This window comes from Rhipicephalus sanguineus, unplaced genomic scaffold, assembly GCF_013339695.2.
Source record: "Rhipicephalus sanguineus isolate Rsan-2018 unplaced genomic scaffold, BIME_Rsan_1.4 Seq582, whole genome shotgun sequence".
Taxonomy (NCBI): Eukaryota; Metazoa; Arthropoda; class Arachnida; order Ixodida; family Ixodidae; genus Rhipicephalus; species Rhipicephalus sanguineus.
The window spans coordinates 43,170-66,985 of record NW_023615556.1 but is presented as its reverse complement, the minus strand read 5'-3'; the positions used below and the strand labels follow the sequence as shown (position 1 = coordinate 66,985).

Sequence of the window (23,816 nt, the reverse complement as noted above, 5' to 3'; positions counted from 1 at the left end):
AAAAATAAATGAGAAACAAATTTCTAGGATCGGATGTGGTTTTAACTGCGCCTGTGTGGAAGTCGGGACTTACACCAGAGTGCCTCGCTGGTGCTTGTAACTCTTCGCAAAAATACTCTATACAGGCGTCAGTCGGGCAAGGAATCGCGTTAACATATGTAATATAGCGCGGCAGAAAAGGAAAATAACATCCAATCATCAGACAATGCTATAGCGCAAAGAGTATGTGCTTTAATGCTTCCCTCCAGTGTAGCGGAGTTGCCCCACCAGAATCGGAATGACTCCTTAATAACTCCACATTTTCGCGACCCCGGAATGGAACGGGGACAACGCTTGGAGGAATATAATGAGAATGGAATTAAGCACCTTTTGCACGGAATGGAATGAGAATAGAATTACGTCTTTTCCGAAAGAAGAGCACGTTTCGTCTACGTCCTGTTTTTCAAACTTCAAACATTACTAAGTCAGAGCCTCAAAATTAACAATAAAGCAGTATTTTGAAATGGCTGGCTAATTACAAGCACGGTACATTTATAAGCAAAGCGCCCACTACCAACGGAGGCATAAGTTAGTATACAAACAAATGTATTATCCCAGCGTATACAGAAGAGAGAAAAATTATTTCTGCGCGATGGTTCCCATTGATACACCCCCCTCCCCCCCAACGAAAATGGCGAATACTCTATGCACAGCCTGATCTTTACTCACGAGCAGTTTAGTACCTGACACACGTAAATAACTTTGCGACAAGGAAGACATTGCATACCTGCGCACAGGCGAACACAGAAAGTTCTCCTCACCCCATCCATGCTTGCGAGGCGCGCTAGACAAGCGTGAGTGCTGACGAGCAGTGCGACCCAGCGTTCCGCATTCGATGCAAAGGCACAAAGTGCCCGAGCGGTGCACTGTTCCAAATAGTACCAGCAGATCTAGATGGTTTTGTTGTTCCCCATTAACCAAATCTTAGTTTTCTCGATATTCACGACCGTTCCAGACCGTGGCAAAACTGCTTAGTTTTCTTGAATACTACTTTACAGCAAAAAAACACGCTATGTCGTCATTTTAGCATTAACACATTTAAGCTTAACAATATTAAAACATCACCATTCGTTCAAACACGCTGACCATGCAAATGCTATAAGTAGCAGGAGAGCTGGCCCTATGCGAATTGTATGTGGTTGTACTGCACGAGATACGTCACCAAGCTACTACCCTCGACCTTGGTAACGTGTTTTGCGTACTTTTGCAGTTCTTAATGCATTTGATGACATCAGCTTTATGGGGCGTTCATTCTTAACTCGATAAAACTGTGAAGATGGCTTTCCTACGTTGAAGAATTGCAGGAATGGAATTGAGCTGCCCGGCCATTCCCAGAGTCCGAATGGGCTATTTTTTTAAGGCGAAGCTCCTTATAGCATCACCTGGTCGGTCGTCGCTCCATGCGGCGTGTCTCCGGCGTCGCGTCTCCCGTATCATTCAACAGATGGCGCTGTCCCATAGAGAGCATGCAAACTGTAGTTGGTGACGGTACACTAGATGGCGCTGTCCCATAGAGATGTGTGCAATATGTGTGCAAAAAATAATAGAAAAAAGAAGCAGCGGCACCCTGCGCGCTAGATGGCGTGCAGTAATCAAAGCAGCGTATCGCTTTGATTACTGCTGGGCGAAACCACTGAACATTCACGGTGTAACCATGACTGCTTCAGGAGCTTCGCCCAAGCTCTTCATCATTCACCCGTGGATATGCTGTAATTTTCAGTCCAAGGAATTGAAAGGATGGAATTGCGGCAAGTTCTAATTCCCCGGAATGGAATGGAACGGAGGCGCCCATTCCGAAACACTGCTTCCCACCCACTGCAAAGTGCCCAGCCGTAACACTTCATCATCATCATCACAGCACAAAGTGCTCATAATGCCTTACAAATGTGTAGCGGGTACCACGATTCTCCGAAGAATGACGAAAAATGGCATAGTGCGAACTCCGCTACTTCAGAAAAATTGTGATGATTTATGGCGCAGTGGGTACTTGCATGTGTACTTGTTTAGTTGCCCGAAGAGACTCTACAATGGGCTCTACAAAGTCCGCTCTTCCAGCTTTCGCTGTGACTGTGCTGTGTGTTCCGCGCAGGCCTGGCTATCTATTTATCAGAACAGCGGTCTTGCACATCAGAGAGTACACTTAATGACTGCTGCTTCTGAGATCGTGCTCACTCCCTTGACACAAAGCAATGAGCCCACTAAAAAATTCGTATTTGTCTTTGGAGAAAATAAATACTATGGCTTTGAAATTAATGCTGGTTTGTGCTAGTTGGCAGGAATTGGTGGTACAGTTACTTCCACTCCTCTGAAGACGTGTTTTACATTTGTCCCACTTTCTTAAGAGGAGGGCAAGTAACTACATCGCAAATCCAATGTTTTTATGATTACCGTTACTTCAGATTTTTGTATACAAAACCAACCGTTACGACACCGTTACAGAACATATTTTTTTTTCGATCCGGAACAGAAACAGAACGGAACTTTTTTCGGTGGAACGAAACTAAACCGAAACGAAAAACATTTCGTTCCGACACCCTGTTTCAGCCGATTCTATATAGAACAAAATCTGAATGACTTATTTTACTAAGCATTCGACTATGGGAGAGCTCTATTCTCATCACATCCCAGCTGTCTACGCCCAACTGCAGGTCAAAGGCCTCTCCCATGTTCCGCCAATCAACCCGGTCCTGTGCTTTCTGCTGCCACGTTTATACCTGCAAACTTCTTAATCTCATCTACCACATTCAGGAAGCTCTATTCAGCTCTCCCTGATTCCTGTGTGCTTTACCGTGGATGGCAGAGCATAAGCCAACTATGAATGCGCGAGCCACGTAAGTGCCAAGCTTAAAGCCCCGTCACCACTAGTAACTCTACCCACCTATCTGCACTTCGAAAAATTATATTTTCAAGCTGCCGAGAATTCCTTAGATGTGTGATGCTTGATTGTAATATGCGTCAGAACGCGAACATTTTAGTCTAGCATTGCAATTTCGATCCAGGGGTCGAAATTTAATTGTAGTGCTGCCGTTGTGCACAGTCTACAATGAACACTTATCCGCGCGATTTTTCGAAATGTGTCGTAATGCGAGTTACCGCATGAGATATCAGCCGTGTTCATTTTCCTTCGCTGACCCTTCCCTTTTGGTAGGCCTTTGGTAGGGCCGTACAACCGGTAGCGCCTGAACGAAAGACTCCGAGATGGAGAGACGTTTCGCGCCTTTCTAGCGCCAGGGGAAGGGCTCACGCGCGCCGCGGTATCGTGAGAAAGGCGGAATGAAATGCGGTTCTCGCTCGTTTCGCTCTTTCCTTTGCCACGCTCCGTTCGTTGTCTCGTCTCTCCTAATTCACAGAAGCGCAGAACCATATGGATATGAAAGAGAGACCGAGTGTTCCTCCTCGCCTTGCAAGGGAAAAGCAGGGAGCGCGTGAACCTGCAGCCAGATAACATGTTCGTGCTGCTGCTGACATGTCCAGATTCTCCTGGTGACGTCACGATGAACGCTGTGGATACTGAAACCCGCACAACAGCACGAGCTTTCTTTTTTTCTTGTTCTTTTTTCTTTTTCTTTGATAATGCGACCGTCCTCGTGCATAGCGCTGCGCATTTGGCTCTGTTGATCGTGGACGATATACTGAACTCGATGCGCGTGTTTTGCAATATATATATATATATATATATATATATATATAGATATATTAATATATATATATATATTATATATTATATATATATATATTATATATATATATATAGTTCAAAAATCAAGCACGTAGGAAAAATTCTTCTGTACAGGATGACGTTTCGGCCGCGGGACCGGCCTCCGACGAAGGCCGTCCCGCGGCCGAAACGTCATCCTTTACAGAAGAATTTTTCCTACGTGCTTGATTTTTTGAACTTTTACTTCCGGGTCCTTTGTTAGCACTTCATTGTTTTTATATATATTATATATATATAATATATAATTATTATATATATATAATTATATTATATATATATATATATATATATAATATATATATAGATATTATATTATCGCGGAGCTGGTTTCGCGACCTTCTAAGGCTCGTAAGTCTCAGTTGCCATCTTGGGCATCACCAGTCGTTTGTCAGCAAGTGCTTCGACGCCGTGGGATAATTGGTGGCATGGCTGTCGGGCTTTAAAAATAGTAAACAGAACCAACTCATCTATTCGATGCAATACAACAATACTTAAGAGTGTAGATTCACACACATGTAATGCGTATAATCCGCCTAACACATTGTAGATATGCGGTGACGCATTTAGAGACTAACTAAGATAATCCAACTGAAAAACAAAAAAAAAACTTGCTCGGCAGCAACCAAGTGAGCATAAAATTTAGCAGAGGCTAGCTCGGCTAAGCCAGGATGATATATGTGATCTAAGGTTCTGCTGATTATTCTTACCTCCCTGGTTGTCTAGGATTAGCTCGATTATTATGCTTACTGCTGCTTCAATGAACAGACCAGAACGGTATACGCATTGTGTGACACATGCATATTTATTTTTGCTCAACGTCAGGTTGCTTCTCTATTGCCACAAAGACGACTCGGTGGTATCTGAACGAATGGATTCTGTGGCGAAAGTAAACGTTCGGCCACATTGTTCAGAACTGGTATACCTGGTGGCATGAGCGGGTAACGATACCCATTGATAACGCTAAAGAGTGGAATCTTCTCCTTAACGGAAAGTTCTTGCACGTTGAACAAACCAGCGCCACGGTTTCACCCCTCAGGCGGCGCCGCTAATCTCAGCGTTTCACGCATGGCATTCTCATCGGCGTGAAGTCTTTCACGTGCCACATCTATCCCACACTTCGCACACGTATCCAAACGGATTGTTTACGAAGTCCGTCTCGAAGGTCCGAGCCGCACTGGCGCTTTCGCTAAGTTTCACCTAGTCAGTCAATCGGCGAGCCTTGACGTCATCGACGGCGTCTTGTGCTGCTGCTGAGATGGTCGGGCACGTCGCTCAGCCTCGAGGCGAGGCAGCACGTTTAGCCTTCTTCTGTTCGTTCTTCCTATGCTCAACCGCTAATTGCCAGGCAACTACTCTGGGATCCCATGAATTGGCCTCTCCGCTCTTCTACGCCGTTGAGCAGCAATTTCGCTCTTCTTCTCTATGGCGATACCACTGGCAAACGCCTCGCTATATGTATACCCCCTGATACCTCTGCGGATCCCAAAAATGAGAGCGCTATCAAGCGGCTCCAGCGCAGCGTCAGACTTGGCTGCTGCGCAACGGAGGCGCACACAGCGGGCACGCGCCGCCGCGAAGTGCGTCAGCCGCGAACATATGACGTCACTCCTCTGGAATGCGCAGACCGGCAGGCTCGCCAGCTGTTCGCCGTGTGACATCACTGCTCCTCGCGCATACGCACACGGCTCTCCAGGAGCCACACGAAACCTTCTCACCTCGGCCAGAGCACTCACGCTACAAAAATCAGCTAGTCCCATTACAACCAACAGTTTTCCTCGGAATATAAAAAAAAACATGGCTGATCCCTCTGTCATAGGATTCGGTATAACACGAAAGTGAAACGTGTCTTCACAAGTAGTTGATGGTTTTTGTGTATTGATCTGTGACTTGTATTATGTGACGATTGATGTTTGGCAGCTATAGCACTGTTTGACGTGATGGCCCACGTTTACGCCATGGACTCTGCATCGCGACTACCACCGGCCATGATCATGATTGGTAGCTGTGGAGCTGAAGTTGTTAACGTATACCTGGACACAGCATATCGTGAATCCCGCGCATAGATGGCATCACAAGCAAGTAACAAACAATCGATATGCACTTCTTCAAAGCGTCGTGAATTGAGGAGAGTCACGGCATGATGTGCGCTCCCGAGTAATAGTGTAAGCTACGCCTGTGCTCATGCATGCACTGCAAGACTGCGCTTCAGCAACACGGAGGCAGATATTCGTAGCTTGAGCCGCGAACACCTTAAGGCGTTCCACGTCCGCTGGCTTTTGTCTCGCCCGTCGACATCGCTGCCTTTTGGAGGCGCTTATTGCAGCAGTTGTGCATAGGCAAAAATCAGATGTATGCATTAAGGGACAAGGATGGCAAGGTCGCAACCAATATGGATAGATAGTTGAGGTAGCGGAAGAGTTCTACAGAGATCTGTACAGCAGCCGAGACAGTCAGGATGATAATGTAGAAGCATAATATCCCAGAGGAATCTGACATCCCACCAGTATTAACCGGAGAAGTAAAGAAAGCCCTAAAGGGAATGCAAAGGCAAAGCCGCTGGTGAGGATCAGGTAACATCAGACCTGTGAAAGACGGTGAGAGATTTGTTAGAGAAACTGGCCACCCTGTATACGAAGTGTCTCTCGACAGGGAGGATACCAGAATCTTGGAAGAATGCCAACATCATCTTGATCCATAAGAAAGGGGACGTCAAGGACCTGAAAAATTACAGGCCCATCAGCTTACTGTCCGTTGTCTACAGCTATTCACAAAAGTAATTGCTAACAGAATTAATACGACATTAGAGTTTAATCAACCAAGGGACCAGGCAGGATTTCGTACAGGCTTCTCAACAATAACCATATTCATACTCAATCAGGTGATAGAGAAATGCGCGGAATACAACCAACCCCTATACATAGCCTTCATAGATTACGAGAAGGCATTTGATTCGGTGGAGACATCAGCAGTCATGCAAGCACTGCGGAATCAGGGCATCGACGAAGCCTATATAAACATAATGGAAACATCTACAGCGCATCACAGCCTATAGTCCTTCATAAGAAAGCGACAGAATCCCAATAAAGAAGGGCGTACGACAGGGACACGATCTCTCCAATGCTATTCACCGCGTGTTTACAGGAGGTTTTCAGGGCCCTAGATTGGGAAGAATTAGGGATAAGAGTTTAATGGAGAGTATCTCAGTAACCTGCGATTCGCTGATGACATTGCATTGATGAGTAACGCGGGAGACGAATTACTCTCATGATTACTGAACTGGATACGGAAAGTAGAAGTAGGTCTGAAAATTAATATGCATAAACTAAAGTAATGTGGAACAATCTTGGCAGAGAACAGCGCTTTGCGATAGGTGGCGAGACGCTGGAAGTTGTAAAGGAGTAGGTCTACTTAGGACAGGTAGTAACCGCGGAGCCGAACATGAGAGTGAAATAACTAGAAGAATATAGGATGGGATGGGCTCATTCGGCAAGCACTATCAAATCATTAATGGTAGTCTACCACTATCTCTCAAGAGGAAGGTATATAACAGCTGCATTTACCGTACTTACCTACGGAGCAGAAACCTGGAGACTTACAAGAGGTTCAACTTAAATTGAGGACGACGCAGCGAGCGATGGAAAGGAAAATGATAGGTGTAACCTTAAGAGACAGAAGAAAGCAGAGTGGGTCAGGGAACAAGCGGGGGTTAGGATATCATAGTTGAAATTAAGAAGAAGAAATGGATATGGGCCGGCCACGTAGCACGTCGGCAGATAACCGGTGGTCATTAAGGGTAAATGACTGGATTCCAAGAGATGGCAAACGCGTGAGGGGGAGACAAAAAATTAGGTGGGTAGATGAGATTAAAGTTTGCAGATATAACGTGGCAGCAGAAGCACAGGACCGGGTTGATTGGCGGAACATGGGAGAGGCCTTTGCCCTGCAGTGGGCGTAGACAGGCTGATGATGATGATGATTGCAGCAGTTCTCTATTGTCGGTGCTATCATACTGGAAACAGTAGGCTATGGAGAACACCGTTGGTGCATGTGGAAGCTGCACTACCCCGACAACGAGCCGTCGCACGCTAACACGAAGTGAAAGGCAAAGAACATTACTTCGTCTAAGTCGACTCCACGATGCTAGCACGGCCAGCTCTCCTCGCTGGCATCGACCGATAGAAAGCGATTTCGCGACGACTGCGTCGTCGCGAAATCGCTCTCTATCGGCGCTCGCCAGTGTGATGACGCAGTACTTCACATCACTGCTCACAGGTGGCGGCACCGCCCGCCCCGATTAGCCCCCAACAGAACTCAGCGTGAGAGAGATAGTACGGGAGAGATGTAAGGGCGCGTTTGTGAAACCGTGCTCATGCGCGTCGGTGGAATAGTCGGTAGAGCGCCGGGCTCCTATCGTCGGGGACCAAGAGGGCGTCGGTTCGATTCCGGGCGGCGGAACTTTCTTCTTCTAGTTTCTTTCTTCTCATCTGTTAGCGTGCATTTTACCATTGTCATATCTCTGATGGAAATACGTCAATGAGTGTTGGTGGTCCCCAGCATGAAACATTTCATGCTACAAAATTCCAGTAGTTCATATAAAGCATTTCTGGCGCACAGCAGTTTTTAAACGCTTCATCATCATTTCATTCTCGTTGTTTATACAGCAAGGGAATCATCAAGCTCGTTAAATAGGTTTACGTAGAAGCTGCGCGTGTATTCACCTTAATGCGTGAAAACGTGCGGTTTTAAACAGCGCTCTTTTCCGCAAAGTCACATCCTTCTTTAGCCGGAACTTGCAAGTACTTCCTTTCCATGAATTGCAAGCGCTCATGAACAGGGAGCACTCCAAGCACGCTGGACGCCTGTGGTGGCTGATTGCGGGAAGAACTTGAACATATTGCCTTGTATTTCTAGGAAAAACAGTAACGTAAATTTACATGTAGAAGCGTAAGAGATTGTAAATTAAACATTTGACATAAGGAAGAGCTTTCCCTCTGGAGTGTTATATCATGCCTGCCATGGCACGCCGGTCATGGTGACTCCATGTAAATTTAGAACAAAGAAAACAACACCAAGTTATCTATAGTGTTTCACCTGGCATACACAATAATTTGCAAGGGTTACAAATCAACGAGTGTAGTAAGTAACAATGATTTGCAGAGCGAAATCACTTGATGAAGATCTTTAATAGAATGCTTGTTTTCTTTGCAGAAAATTTATAGATATTGATTTTTCTAAAAGATTTCGAGGGGTGCTTATCACTTCCAAATAAAAATCCGTAGGCGTAAGCGTTTTTTTCTCCTCTACTGTTGGCACTTTCTGGAGATGCATTACTTAACTTGAGGAGTTTGTCCTGAGAGCTAACGCGAGCGCAACGATAACGTTGGAAGGCTTTATCAGCATGTATAAAAGCCGACGCGTTTCACGGACGACACAGATTACTGACGATGGTGCCCGACGCTATCGTCGCACTGAGTGTGTCGCTTCCTGTCATGGGCACAAGTCTTATATTTACCTGCTTCAGCTCTGTTCTTCACCGTCACGACCACGTGACAGTGAGTGAGTGAGTGAGTGATGTGAGTGACGTGAGTGAGTGAGTGAGTGAGTGAGTGAGTGAGTGAGTGAAAGTGAATAAACGTTTACTTGTCCAGCAAAACGCGATAATCGCGCACCCGGATAACTCCCACGACTGGGAACCGACAGGTCTAGCCTGCCGGCCCGATCACTTGCGCACTGGACGGCCAGGATGTTGTCCTCATAGACCGGACTTCGCAGGAGCGCGGTCCCACCTCTCTTTTGGTGAACTTCGGGCCCAACGACTGCACTCCCAGAGCATGTGAGATAAAGTAGCAGCCTCGCCACAGGCTGCGCAAGAGCTATTCGTGGTAAATTTCCGGTATATATGCTATTAAGGGACGCCGGATTTAGGTAGGAGTTGTTTGCAGGAGTCTGAGTGTCGCGGGATGCACTATCGTGAGTTGAATGACTGGTTGATTTATTACCGACGATGTAACTGAGCTGTTGCATATTGTTTCTATATATGTACTTGCCCGCGCATTAACCAGAAAACACGGGTGATACACTCAGCAGAATACCACCATATTACACTTTATCCTAACCCTTTTTTACTAGCAGGATAATGTCATGCCCCGTGGTTAACAAGGTCTAAGCCAACTGCATGCTCGTATGTGTTTAAGACTGCTGGCATTTATGCCTTCGTACTCTCTCGCTCCCTCTTTCTCTCTCTCTCTCTCTCTATATATATATATATATATATATATATATATATATATATATATATATATATATATATAAGGAAATGAAGATAACTTTTAAGGGCTCATTTTTCTTTGTTAGACACAATATCAATGAGAATAGACAATAATGCCAAGGAAGGTATAGGGGATTTTATTTGCGATAATTAGGATATAAATGTGAAGAAAGTAATGTGGACGAAAAGATAACTTCAGTTATAATGTGTGTGTGTGTGTGTGTGTGTGTGTGTGTGTGTGTGTGTGTGTGTGTGTGTGTGTGTGTGTGTGTGTGTGTGTGTGTGTGTGTGTGTGTGTGTGTGTGTGTGTGTGTGTGTGTGTGTGTGTGTGTGTGTGTGTGTGTGTGTGTGTGTGTGTGTGTGTGTGTGTGTGTGTGTGTGCCCAGCTAGCACAAAAGCGATATATAGCTGCTACGAATCGGATTTGCCAATCCCAAATGAACGTCTTCTAACGTGCGCTTAAAATCCGTTCATCCGACTGGAGCGGTCGTATATCTTTGCTAATGTCCGGCCTGGAGAATATAAGAGGAAGTTCTATAATCAGTATCTTATAAGATGACAAAAATCCGTTCTTCTAAGGAGATACTTGATGACCCTAGCAGGCCTTGAAAAGTAGAGACAGAAACCTTCTACAATCTGTATTGTAATCCCCACTTTTCTTTCTTTTTTTGCCCTTTCTCACTGACCTTCGTTCCCTTTCCCAATGTGTTTTCTTTTTATTTTTATACCCTCCTCCCTCACCTTGTTTCCCTTTCCCATTTTGCCAGCTTTCTCGTCCCGCTTCCCCGAATATGCTCTCTTTCTCTGGTACGTATTCGGGAGAGGAGGACGAGCGGCCGCCGGCTCGTTATTCGCACATGAATGATGCAGGAGGCGGAAGTTCAGCCAAAATGTTTTTATTACATCACGAGTGAAATTAAAAGAACAGCCATGAAAAACACGCAGGTCTCGTGGGGCCACTGTTCACAGAAGGAAAATGATTTGTGGAGAGCACAGCTGCCTATGCTTATACATATTGTAATAATCTGGTATGCCGACTATCATAAAAAGTGATAAGACTTAAGCAGCCAGTTAGCAAAAACATATTTATGTTTACTGGCTACAAAGCTGTATCTCAAATGTTCATGGTTCACACACGATAGATGCTCAAAACTGGCAATCAGAAGAAATCAAGGCACAAATGGTGTTCCTATAATAAATTCCGAACTGACAACAGTATCACAGAAATTAATAATGAACAAGACACAGAGCGAAGGCAGAAATTGTGGAACAGGTATCAGTTTCCTCAGAACAAACTTTGTAAATAGTAGCAGTGAAAACCTATGCTAAAACATTGCACAAATGAATAATGACACAGTTTAAATTATGAGCTTGCTTGCTTATTCAAGTGAGAAATGCTTATATAAAGCCTGGGCTACACAAATATTGGCAGTAAGGTCAGTGCATGTTCAATAATCTTTAACAGAAGATGCACAGTTTAAAATCAGGTACATAAATACAGATAACAGCCTCAACAGAGGCAAGAACAATACAAATGGTGGCTGCAGAAACATATGTTCAAACATTGCACAAAAGAACAATCGCACAGGTTAAAATCAAATGCTTATCTAAGTGACAAATGTTTATATTAGGCAAAAAGTTGCTACACTCGAAGCAGCTTGATGGGCAAAAAGGGCAGTCACAAGTAAGCTATCCAAGACATCTTAGGCACATTATTCAAAGAATGCCGTAAGATGCTTTCTCTTTGGCCGGCAAGCAAGCAACAGTTTATATATATGGCTTCTGTTTGGCTTTAGGAGCAGATCACAAATAAAAATGAATGTTATGTGCTAGAGCTCATCTTCAATTGCAAACTGCACTCTTAGTAACATGAAATGCTAAACATGACAAAAAAAAAATTAAATGATCACAGTTTCAAAATGACTAGGTCTGATAAAAGTCTACATGACAAAAATATGAAATGATCACTGTTTGAAAATGACTAGGTCTGACAAAAGTATTTTTTCTGACTCTCAGTCATGCAAAGCAGAAAAAAATATTCTGACACACACACTGCTCTGCAAAGATGCTTTGTGAGCACTTTATCTAAGCACTACAACACTGAGAGGGTTATTGCCACGGTTGCTACTTTCCACGCGCATGCACACTTTAAAAAAAGTGACACAGACAGGCTCCTCCCAACCAATTGATATGTAAAGAGCCAAGGTTCTTTGCACAATAAGTTCCTTCCAAAGCTGTTCAGTAGAACAGAAGCCTCTCTTTAAAGAATGCGGATCCCAACTCACACAAATATACCCACCCGCAGATCCCGTAAGCGTTTCCATGACGTCAAATGACACTACAATTTAAGGCCGTGCATAGTCCCGCTTGCTTTTCGGCACCCTGAAGGCAAATGATGAGTTTTATTTATACCAGTATTAAACTTGTGACTAGGAATACACTCAGGACATCAGGAGGGGCTAGTTGGTTCATTCTTTACAGGAAAAAATTGCGTTAATTAAGAAAAGACACCACAAAGAAGGAACACCTAAACAGGTCGAGCACAAACTACCAACTGTTTTATTAACTGTAGATCATCGGTTAAATAGGGAAACCGAACAAAGCTGCACAGATGCACCAAGGAACATCACGCACCTTATTCATAAAAAAAGAACACTTCTGCACCGTAGAGCGATATCGAGGCCTCACTTACACAGCTGTCACTCTTCATGTTAATGAAGAATGCTTCCTAAACCTCACGAGCACACGTGTTTCTGCTAAGATACTGGGTCATAGCAGAAACACGTGTGCTCGTGAGGTTTTGGAAGCGTTCTTCATTAACATGAAAAGTGATAGCTGTGTAAATGAGGCCTCGATATTGCTCTATGGTGCAAAAGTGTCCTTTAAGATGAATAAGGTGCGCTAGCATGTGAGGTTCCTTGGCGCGTCAGCGCAGCTATGTTCGGTTTCCCTATTTAACCGACGATCTACAGTCAATAGAACAGTTGGTAGTTTGCAAGTGTTCCTTCTTTGTGGTGTCCTTTCTTTATTAGCGCAACTTTTTCCTGTAAAGGAATACACTAGACACAATAAAACACATATAATGTTAAAATTACAAAGAATTTAACAAGAACACTGCTATTTCAATGTACTAATAAGTATAAAAGTAACAGTAAATTTGTGAAAGCACGAGAATATCAATAGCTTTTTTTATGCACGGGGGTGTGGCAAGCCAAGTGAAAAACTGCCAATTTTGTGTATGGTGCTAGTCTCATCAAAAAGTCAGCATTGCAGCCAATGGATCTTGACCTTTGTTTATCAGCATTCTGTAGTACAGCAGTAGGCAGCACACCAACATCCATGTAGAAGAAGCAATATTATTTTTAAAAAATGTCTGATGAGTTACTTAGATTTAAGGGACATTCCCACCAAGTGTCGACCATGACTCCTTGAGCTCTGGTGGCTGTTAAAAAAAAAAAATGTCGCTGGATAGCAAACTGGAAGACACTTTCTGGTTCTTGGGTGGGCCACACAGCTTAGCCAGCCCTCTTACTGGAAAGACAGCCAACACATTTAAAACAATTCATTAACAGAGGCACACCTCTTAGAAAACTTAGTTTCAGCAATATATGTAGACAATGAACACCGTGATACTTTGCGCAAGCACAAAATTTGAGGCATAGAGAAATCAGCCTGAAACATTGCATTTTTTCTATATAGTCAGTCTTATGAAGCCAGAAATGAATTTTTTCCAGAGTTGAAGCTACCTTTTAAAGGGACACTAAAAGGAATAAGTAAATCACTCTTTCACAACAACAAAATCACCTCACTTGCCACGTGAAGACACTTGGTTAGTCGGAATACACATTAAATAAAATGTGTGAGGCGATGCCGCACAGAGGTTTCCACACCGATCCCCATGACGTCATAAATTTTGGCTGCGCCCACTAGTGCCAATGTTGTTACATATCAGTAAAGTGCATTGTCCACTGGGCATGCCAGAGACTCGGCATACTAAGGTTCAGAAATTTCATCAAGCCAATGTCACTAATACACAAAGAAAGGCTTTTAAATCCACCTTCTGATGAATTTCAGATTTTTGTAGGAAATTTAAAAATGAACCACCGACCTTCATTGTTTCTTTAATTTAATAAACCCATGAAAGTGAAATTAGCAACAATAACATTCTCAGAGTATAATTCATCAATCTAAACTTATTTGTTGTTTCACTTCGGTGTCCCTTCAATCACGTAAAAAAATTTTGCAAAGTACAGTGGAACCCCGATTATACGACTTTCAGGGGACTACGTAAAACCATCGTATAATACGGGTGTCTAATAAAAAAACTAAGAATATAGGCAGTGACACTCAGCCTTGCCCAAAAAACGGGTAAGGACACCTGAATAGGCCCACGGCACGACCTTGTACCTCTGCTAGGAAGGTAGATTAAATAATTCTTGCCAGCGGCAGCTAATAGCAGTGTTACTTAGTTGAAGGAGGTGCGAGTGAATCTTGATTATTAACTTAAAAAAAAAAATAACTGAATCCAATGCGCATCTTTCTACCGATGAATATAGTTCGAAAACTGCCTGGACATGAAAACGAAACTGCGTTGCCGATGGCCTCCCGTAACAAGAGTCAGACACAGTGTCATTGCTATCACATAATGGCGACCACCGTGATGGCGACGGATCACGAGTATGCGGAGAATGTCTTCATGCGCGACTGAGCTGTGCACGTTGTAATTTGTTGCCTACTGAAGCGTAACTAGTGATGTCCCGCTGTTATTAAGAATATTGAAGCCAAGTGAAAGTAATTCTGCACGGTGAAAACAGCTGCACAAGCCTGGGACCACGAGCGCGACAAGGCAGGAGATCAGCTGTATGTCCACCAGGAAAAGTTTCCACAGACGGAAAACGTGAAAATATCAGCTTTTTGGCCGGCTGAAGCTACTCTGTGTGGAATGAGGTGGACGAGGTAACGACCTCAGATACGTATGCATGCGGCCGAGGCGTATATAGAAGTGCATGAACTTCCAGTAAAATGAACTTTCCATTCCAAGAAGACTTTCTACTTTTCTAATCGTCAACCTAGGGGAACGCAAGTTCATATCTTGCACCCGTGCATATTTGGTCGACATTTGTTTTAAGTAAAGGTTTTTTTTTTCATTTTTCGAATGGAATCTGAATGTCGTCGTAAGATGCGGGGTCTACGTACAACTGCATCGTATAAGCAAGGTATTTTAATACATTATTTCTATGGGGATTTTGCTGGACCCAAACCGATTAGCCATAAAATGTGGGTCGTCGTGAAACTGCGGGACGTATAATCAAAGTTCCACTGTATACCGTATTTACTTGCGTAATGAACCCCCTCCCCCAACCTTGGTTCCTGAAAAAAACAGAAAGTTTTTAAATTCACCCGTTTATTTTATTTCGATGTGATAGCCAGTGCCATTAACGATCGAAACGATGTTAAATCAAGCCATTATATCACAAAATAACGATGCAATAAAAGTCAAATTATAGTTTAACAACCATGCTGACCAGTTATGAGCAGCGCAAGCTCCGACGATGTCAATTAAAATTTAAAAGTCGCGCCTTTTGCGGCAGAGCGCCATCTGTCAAATGCAGAAGGAACCTCTTTGCTTATAGCGTAAAAACACGCCACGCGCCCTCTATCTCAGAGGCCATGCAATGTCGCCCACTGCACTACGGCGCGTTGTGCACTGCCAACGTTTGTGCACCGCCATCCGATGCTGCGATTTTGTTGTCGGGCTTGTCATAGTGAACTTAGTTGGACACCTGTTGCGCAGGCCACATTTGGCTGGTACGCTAGCTGCACGGCTGGTTTTAAACATTAAATTGGTCGAGCATGCGCTGGAGTGAACTGACCGGCTGGACGACACTTCGGCGTCGCTCCGTGCGCGTTCATAACGGGAGAAACAAGAGCTTCGGGTTAAAAAAACGATTCGTCGTGCATTTCGCGGGCCAAAACAAGCAAAACCGCCGTGCGAATTTTTCGCTGTTATAACTACCATGACTTTTTTCTCCCGCGTAATGAACCCTCCCCCAAAATCGGTGTCAACTTTTCTAAAATACAGGTGGGTTCATTTCGCAAGTAGATACGGTACTTATCTATCAGTACATGACCACGTTCACTACATTTGACCTTAGTGGCTTTCATAATCGCACCAAGGCAGTGTGCTTTGCCTTAGGCACATTATATGTACAGCAAAGCCCGTTAATTTGAATTGCATGACCCCAGAAAAAATGTCAGAATTGACCATATTATCCTAAGAATCAAGAAATCGAAAAACAATGGCCGATTATATCAGTATGCTTCCATTTTCTTGATGAATATTGTTATGGTGAGAGATGTCGGCAATGGGGAACTTCAAGGGGGAGGCTGTCGTATGACCAAATGGGAAGATAGCTGCTAATGGGAAACTTCAAAAATTATTTTCTTCCTTAAAACAAAAATTGTATTGGTAAAACTTGCCATATGGAAAGAATTGTTTATTTGCTTTAGATTGAGGTATGAAGGTGATTTTTAGTTGGACCACCACATGGTGGAAATAGCGTCTCAATATGGACAAAAATTATGATTTTGTGAAACTTGTGTTGTGCCTCGTAAAGTTTAACTTGAGAGGTCTAAAATTTTTTTTTCGCAACATATACCTTCTTTGGAGTAACTATTCACTGCTCGGATATTCAAAGTACAGTACTGCAATAAAAAAAATGGAAACATAACACATTTTGGCTAAATTCTTGGAGGCGTATGTGGCAGAAAAATTGCCCTAATATTACTTAGTTTCAAACACCTTACACAAGCACCTTTACTTAACATGTAGACCAAATTTGGTACAGAAAGAAGGAGCGGTACTTACAAAATAAATTTTTTTGACGAACAACACCCAGACAAAATGCTGGGAAGGCAGCCACATGACCAAAAAATTTTTTCTCTTTAAGAAATATTCTACCAGTTTTCAATGCAGTAAATCGGCAGGATTTTATTCGAATAGATTTGAAATGGTCGCCAAATGGCTGGGACGTTTGGCGTGGAATGACCCATTACCGAGTTAAAAAGAGCTTGATGCCACTGAACAATACATATGCTTGTTGGGACCCCCAGAACACGTCCAAAATTTCCGATATTGCAAATCAATGGGAGTCAAACTAACAAGCTTTTATTGTACTTCCAACCTTTGAGTATATACCAGCTGAATAGCCTTTGTCGTCTGTAAATAAAAACTTTAGGTTCCCTTAGTCTTTGCAAGGCATATAAAGAAACATGCCATGGATAGTACATGCCTCCAGAAAGTTAAAATTGTTCGCCAATCAATGTTCACTTATTATTACTCATAATTATGCATGCATCAGAGTATTTGCCATTGCGCTGCAATTATGCCTATCATTTTTCAGCATTTCCAGAATAATTCTTCACTGCTTGCCTCACTCACCCCTGCCGTATCTTCGCGTTCTTGAGCCAGATCGTTATGAAGCCCTTTATTTCATCGTCAGAAGCACGAGTGCGGTGGTTCAGCTTTACCGCTTCTGTAACAAAGAATTATAAAAACAGGGTGAAGAGCAAAAATATTACATGCTTTGCAATTCATTAGGAAGGGCTCATTCACATTATCATCATCATCAGCCAGACTACATTTACTGCAGGACAAAGGCCCCATATTCCGCCTGTCAACTCGGTCCTGTGCTTGCGGCTGCCACTTTATACCCGCAAACTTCCTAATCTCATCTGCCCACCCAACTTTCTCTCTCGCCCTAACCCGCTTGCCTTCTCTGGGAATCCATTCACATATAGGCTCGCTCAAATGCATCCGGCACTGCAGCATCTTGTAGTAAACAAACCTCTTAGCTAGAAAATGAACTGCCTCGGGGTTGAGAGCAAGCACGCTGCACTGAAGACTGCAGGGGCGAGTGACGTGATGTTTACTACGTCACAGCGACAGCAGCGCTGGCCTCTCCAGTGGTCGCCCTTGAGGCCAATAGTTAACTCCTTTCACAAGCTACCATGTTTAATAAAATATTGGAATATTGGTCTATGTTTTTTTTTTCAAAATATCGCTCGTAATCAGCTATTAGAGTATCCTTCAAATAGCTAATCCTACACTCGTTCACAGGCCACATTTGCTCAGGCGTCAAGGACGCCCTACAGAAGGCCGACATGAACTGGTTGTTATACCTGGCAGTATGATGACCCAGCTGCTGCCACTAGATGTAGTTGTTGCAAATCTTTAAGGACAGTGTCACAAAGTTCTAGAAAGAGTGGTTGGTGAAGGATTATGCCACCATGACACTGAAGAGACGCTGTATGACAGCTGATGAGGGTCAAGAATGCGTGGGAGGACTTGCCAGCAGAAATAATTGTAACAAGCTGTAAAAAGTATTGCATTTTGAATGTGCTCAATGGCAGTGAGGACAAGGTGATTTGGGATGCCGAGGATCTCGCAAAGCGTACAAGGACAGCTTTGCCAACACTTGTGATGAAGATGATGCTCCCATGGCAGTGACAAGTTATCGTAAATAAAGGTGCACTAAGTTGCAATTTGTCAGCTTCAAAAAGAAAATATCAGTCAACCAGTATTCAAATCTTTTTTTTTCACATGGAGTACTACAATTAGGGGTCAACCTATATCTCTGCTTTTCACATAAGAACTGTATGTGCTAGGTGTGCATGGTATGTTGTGTATAACCATGACTAATACCCCTGTCACACTGGACGTTTTAATGTCATTCGAATGGAATGACATTCGCATCTAATGACATTATGCGGCTGCTACACAGCGATATTTAATGTCATTAGGATCGAGTGACTTAAAAAATCGAATGAGTTCGAGAAACACATTTGCCGTCGCACTCGGACCGAATGTGTACTCTCCACCCCAGAGACTACTTAGAATGTGTCAATCCGCAGTCTCAAGTTCGGAAGCATTCATTCTAACACGCTATTAATTTTGCGTTTTGTAAGGCATATATTATTTTAAAGAGTACATGTGTACGGAACGCTTTTGCGAAATGTTTTTACTCTCCACCTCAGTGGCGTCTGGCTCGCGTCCCGGCGCTGTCGGCCATGCTGCCATGTAAACAAACAGACGCCTGTGCGCACGTGTGCATGCAGCAATGGAATCATCAGCTCCACGAGCGCACTGGACACAGTCAGCTTTGGGAAGACAATTTAAGTGACTTGCGCAAAGCCAAGAGGAATAGTAAAGTGTATGCCCGGATCGTGGAAGAGCTGCGTAAGCTCGGCGGATGCAGTGGCGACCACTGCCGCGATCGAGAACGCATTCGCTTGAATGCGTCGGAGAATGTCATCGCTGCGTTTGCACTCTTCATCTATTTCTCGCCCCACTCTTTTCTTTTGGCTCACACGCTTTTCGCGCAACGCCAAATACAGAGCAACTAAACGCTTTACATGCTGCAGCTTGGCGTCGTCGTGCAGCGGCACTGCCATGTCGGCCATGTTTGTTGTGTTCTCTTGGCTGTGGCTACTGGCTAAGCGTCGTCCTGGCTTGTTTTGGCCGGATATTATACAAAATACCATTTCTCTCTGTGTTTATTTAGTGACGCGACTCCCGACATACATTCTAAAATAAATAACTTCTCTCTTCCACCACACTGCATTTACCTTCCTCAACTTTTCCGGCCTTCTTTTTTTCGATTATCGACATTGATATCATGAACGAATGACATTAGTTTTTCCAGTGTAGCACCACCACAGATCGAATGACATTCGGTGCACCGAATGATTGATCTTCGAACCTAATGACATTTGCACCTCCAGTGTGACAGGGGTACTTAACCTTGAATTCTACCTCAGCATATTTTGTATGCTGGCTACCATTGTGCTATAGAAGCTTCTTAAAATTTTCATGCACTCACACCAAGTATGCCACTAATGCAGATATGCACATCAAGTTTTGCCAGTTTTCCAGGCCCACTAAGCTAATTGGGCCTGCGCAACATACCATTGCACCATCAATTGCAAGCTAAACTGAATATACTTATCAGACTTGTATTTTACATATTACAAATGAAAATTAGTAATAAAATAGTTTTTGAATGATAGGATGGTGTTTCTCTTTGACCGATGATAAAATAAAAAAAACAGACATGAGACAACAATTTAGCATTTATATAAGCATTACCTTGACATTCTCACATTGAATAGCTCAAAGTGTAAAAGTGCATTTTGCACTTCTCACTGGTCATTTCCCATTTCACCTTGCTACAAAATGCAATAGGTTTGAAAACTAAACAAATTTTCAATTTATAATATCTTTGTTTTGAATGATGATGCATTTAATTTGCCCACAGCAATCACGGCCACTGAGGAATTCGTAAGCGAGAAATGATATGAACTCACAGGTATTAAAAAAAAATACACTTAGACACATTCGAAGCTTTTCTAAAATGTGGAGCCTGAACAAAAATTTTCACCAAATTGCTCACCTTTAATAATATCGCAGAGATGTAGGTGGGAGAAATTCTCTTTTGCTTTCCATCCAGTGTAACTATACAGAGAGGCCAGGGAGTCTTCAAAAATGAATCTCAGTTGAGCTCGCACCGCCTGACCAGTCGTTCCACCACCAATGGCTGCCAAACGCTTAACCTAAAGAGAGTAAAAAAGTGACAATTTCGGTGCTATATTAAGTAAGGGTGTGTGAATATTGAAACTTCCTAACATTTGCACTAGAATTATATCATTACAAGCATTCATATTACCAGAATACAAATATACCATTTACGATTAAAAACAAATATAAACATAAATTGGTACGCAGTGTGCTTGGTCTTGTGTTTTAGGACGCCGACATTCAAAACTGCTCAATTCGAAGAATTATTCGATTCACACTGAAACATTATTGTTTGCATTCACTGTGTACTGAAAATTTTCCTATTCACACAGCTATAGTACTAAGTAATATGCTCACCAGTTCTCGTCTGAGCTCCATGCTACTTGCAAGTTGATCTTCAAGAGATGAAACATCTTCCCGACTACTTAACGGGAATGTAAAGTTGCCCAGTTGGTCTGTGTGCCTTGGAACTATAGCAGTCAACATTTGAATGATGGTTTCATTTTGCAGTCGAATTCGTTCCAACTCTTTCAGAATTTTTTCTTGACCTAAGACAGAGGAGTGTCAAACTAGAACACTTGCCAAAAATCCATTCAGAACATAATTAAAACACTTGATTCATCTACAGTATGCATTCAATAAATACATGCTAGGAGGCCAAAAACTTGGGATTAATGTTTGACCTAAGATTTATAGCTGCACTTGTTGAAAATGATAAATTTTAAATTAAAGCTGCTGTAATCTCAGTATGCATTATTGAAAGCCCTAATAACTTTAAGAGGATAAATAACTAGATTGGATTCATTTAAAACAGATCCTGCAAAGTGGTTTGTGCCTGTGCATCTCTTGAATTGAAACTTACTTTGCGGAGCACGCAAGGCAGGAGGCCTCTCTTGCAGTGGTGGGAACGTCGTGCTTTGGCTACAAGCGAAGAGATATTGAATATGGAGCTATATGAGTGTCTTATCATTAAAACGAACATGACAGACAAACATCCAGAAAAGTCTTACTTTGAAGGAGTCAAGGTGCAGTACGTTCTGTCACGATTCTGGACATCTGGGAACCTACAAACAATTCATGAGAACTATAAGTGGCAGAATTGGTTGATCCCTTTGAAACATTTTCTGATGAACCTAGTGCGAGGCCTTGCTCATAATTACGCCATTCTGTTCTATAAAGCTGCAGGCACAATAATTTTATTGCAGTTATAACAAAAATCAGCAAACTACAAAAAGAAAAACCGTAACTCACATTACTGGTGCGTCAATTTGCAGACTCGATCCACGACGTGCGTGTGGTTCCCTGTTGAAATGTGCTTAATTAGAACAATAATGGCATACTAGACGATGCAAAAAAATGGTAACTAGCACTTACACGAATGCCGGCTGGCAGTTTCCGTGCTCATATCTGAAAAAGGATTTTAGACCTTCTAAATCTTGCAAGCAGGTCTGTGATCAATACACAGTGCAGGCACAATGATATTACTTAAATTGGTTTTGAGGAATTGAACAACTTAGAACACCTACCTAGCTTCAACAAGAGGTGTTCGCATGCTTTCTTGGCTCTGATGCCTGCAAATTATCACTGTGTTATAAACCTGCTCCTAGGGGGTAGAAAAGAAAAAAAAAAGAAAGAAAACCGTAACTCACATTACTGGTGTGTCAATTTGCAGACTTGATCCACGGCGTGCATGTTGCGCCCTGCTGAAATGGATTAATTAGAACAATAATGGCATACTAGACGATGCAAAAAAATGGTAACTAGCACTTACACGAATGCCGGCTGGCAGTTTCCGTGCTCATATCTGAAAAAGGATTTTAGACCTTCTAAATCTTGCAAGCAGGTCTGTGATCAATACACAGTGCAGGCACAATGATATTACTTAAATTGGTTTTGAGGAATTGAACAACTTAGAACACCTACCTAGCTTCAACAAGAGGTACTCGCATGCTTTCTTGGCTCTGTTGCCTGCAAAGTATCACTGTGTTAGAAACCTGCTCTTAGGTTTGAAAAAGAAAAAAAAAAACATAACTCACATTTGTGGCGCGTCAATTTGCAGACTCGATCCATGACGTGCATGTGGTTCCCTGTTGAAATGTGCTTAATTAGAACAATAATGGTATGCTAGACGATGCAAAAAAACGGCAACTAGCACTTACATGAATGCCGGCTGGCGATCTCCGTGCTCATATCTGAAAAAAGGTTTTAGAACTTCTAAGTCTTGCAAGCAGGTCTGCGATCAATACACAGTGCAGGCACAATGATATCACTTAAATTGGTTTTGAGGAATTGAACAACTTAGAACACCTACCTAGCTTGAACAAGAGGTACTCGCATGCTTTCTTGGCTCTGATGCCTGCAAAGTATCACTGTGTTAGAAACCTGCTCTTAGGTTTCGAAAAAGAAAAAAAAAAACATAACTCACATTTGTGGCGCGTCAATTTGCAGACTCGATCCATGACGTGCATGTGGTTCCCTGTTGAAATGTGCTTAATTAGAACAATAATGGTATACTAGACGATGCAAAAAAAAAAAAAACTGCAACTAGCACTTACATGAATGCCGGCTGGCGATCTCCGTGCTCATATCTGAAAAAAGGTTTTAGAACTTCTAAGTCTTGCAAGCAGGTCTGCGATCAATACACAGTGCATGCACAATAAGCAACTTAATACACTTACTCTGCTTGAACAGGAGGTACAGGTGAGCTCTGTTGGCTCTGGTGCCTGCAAAGTGTCTGTTTTAGAAGCCTTGTCTTTGGTAAAAAAAAAGAGAAACACTTATATTAATGGTGGACCAATTTGTGCATTCGCTTCCCAGGATTGCAAGTGCCTGTTGAAGTATGCTTAATTAGAACAAAAATGAAACACCAGACACTGCTAAGAAAATGGTGATGAGCACATACATTAATACAGACTGGCAGCCTCCCTGTTCACATCCGAAAAGTTTTTAGAGCTTCTAGATTTCGCAAACATGTCATCAATCAGTAACAATGCAGGCACAATGACTACTTTAGATATGAAGAACTCAGCAACTAAAAACACTTACTCTGCTTCAAGAAGAGGTACAGGTGTGATCTGTGGGCTCTGGGGGCTGAAAAGATTACTATTTTAGAAGCCTTGTTCATGGTGAAAAAAAAACATAACACACATCCGTGGATCAATTAACCGCATTTGATCTCCAGCATAGTGGCTGCCTATTGAATGTGCTCAACTAGA

At 42.9% G+C, this 23,816-nt stretch overlaps 1 protein-coding gene across 1 annotated transcript; it reads right to left on the bottom strand.

Annotated features, from left to right (window-relative positions):
* Positions 1-12,486: 12,486 nt before the first annotated feature.
* Positions 12,487-23,318, bottom strand: LOC119377845 (uncharacterized). The gene is made up of 15 exons (XM_049411655.1): positions 23,280-23,318; positions 23,157-23,189; positions 23,027-23,077; positions 22,913-22,957; positions 22,761-22,793; positions 22,638-22,688; positions 22,525-22,569; positions 21,976-22,008; positions 21,853-21,903; positions 21,612-21,665; positions 21,464-21,522; positions 20,959-21,149; positions 20,477-20,636; positions 17,467-17,560; positions 12,487-13,556 (listed from the first exon to the last, which is right to left on the bottom strand). Coding segments are annotated over exons 2-15 (885 nt in total). The 5' UTR covers positions 23,159-23,189; positions 23,280-23,318; the 3' UTR covers positions 12,487-13,540.
* Between the last annotated feature and the right edge of the window lie 498 nt (positions 23,319-23,816).

Excerpts from the sequence above, each read along its gene's own strand:
- LOC119377845 (XM_049411655.1), bottom strand. Across the intron at positions 22,794-22,912 it reads GTACCTCTTGTTCAAGCTAG|ATATGAGCACGGAGATCGCC; the intron begins GTAGGTGTTCTA and ends ACCTTTTTTCAG. Across the intron at positions 22,009-22,524 it reads GTACCTCTTGTTGAAGCTAG|ATATGAGCACGGAAACTGCC; the intron begins GTAGGTGTTCTA and ends ATCCTTTTTCAG.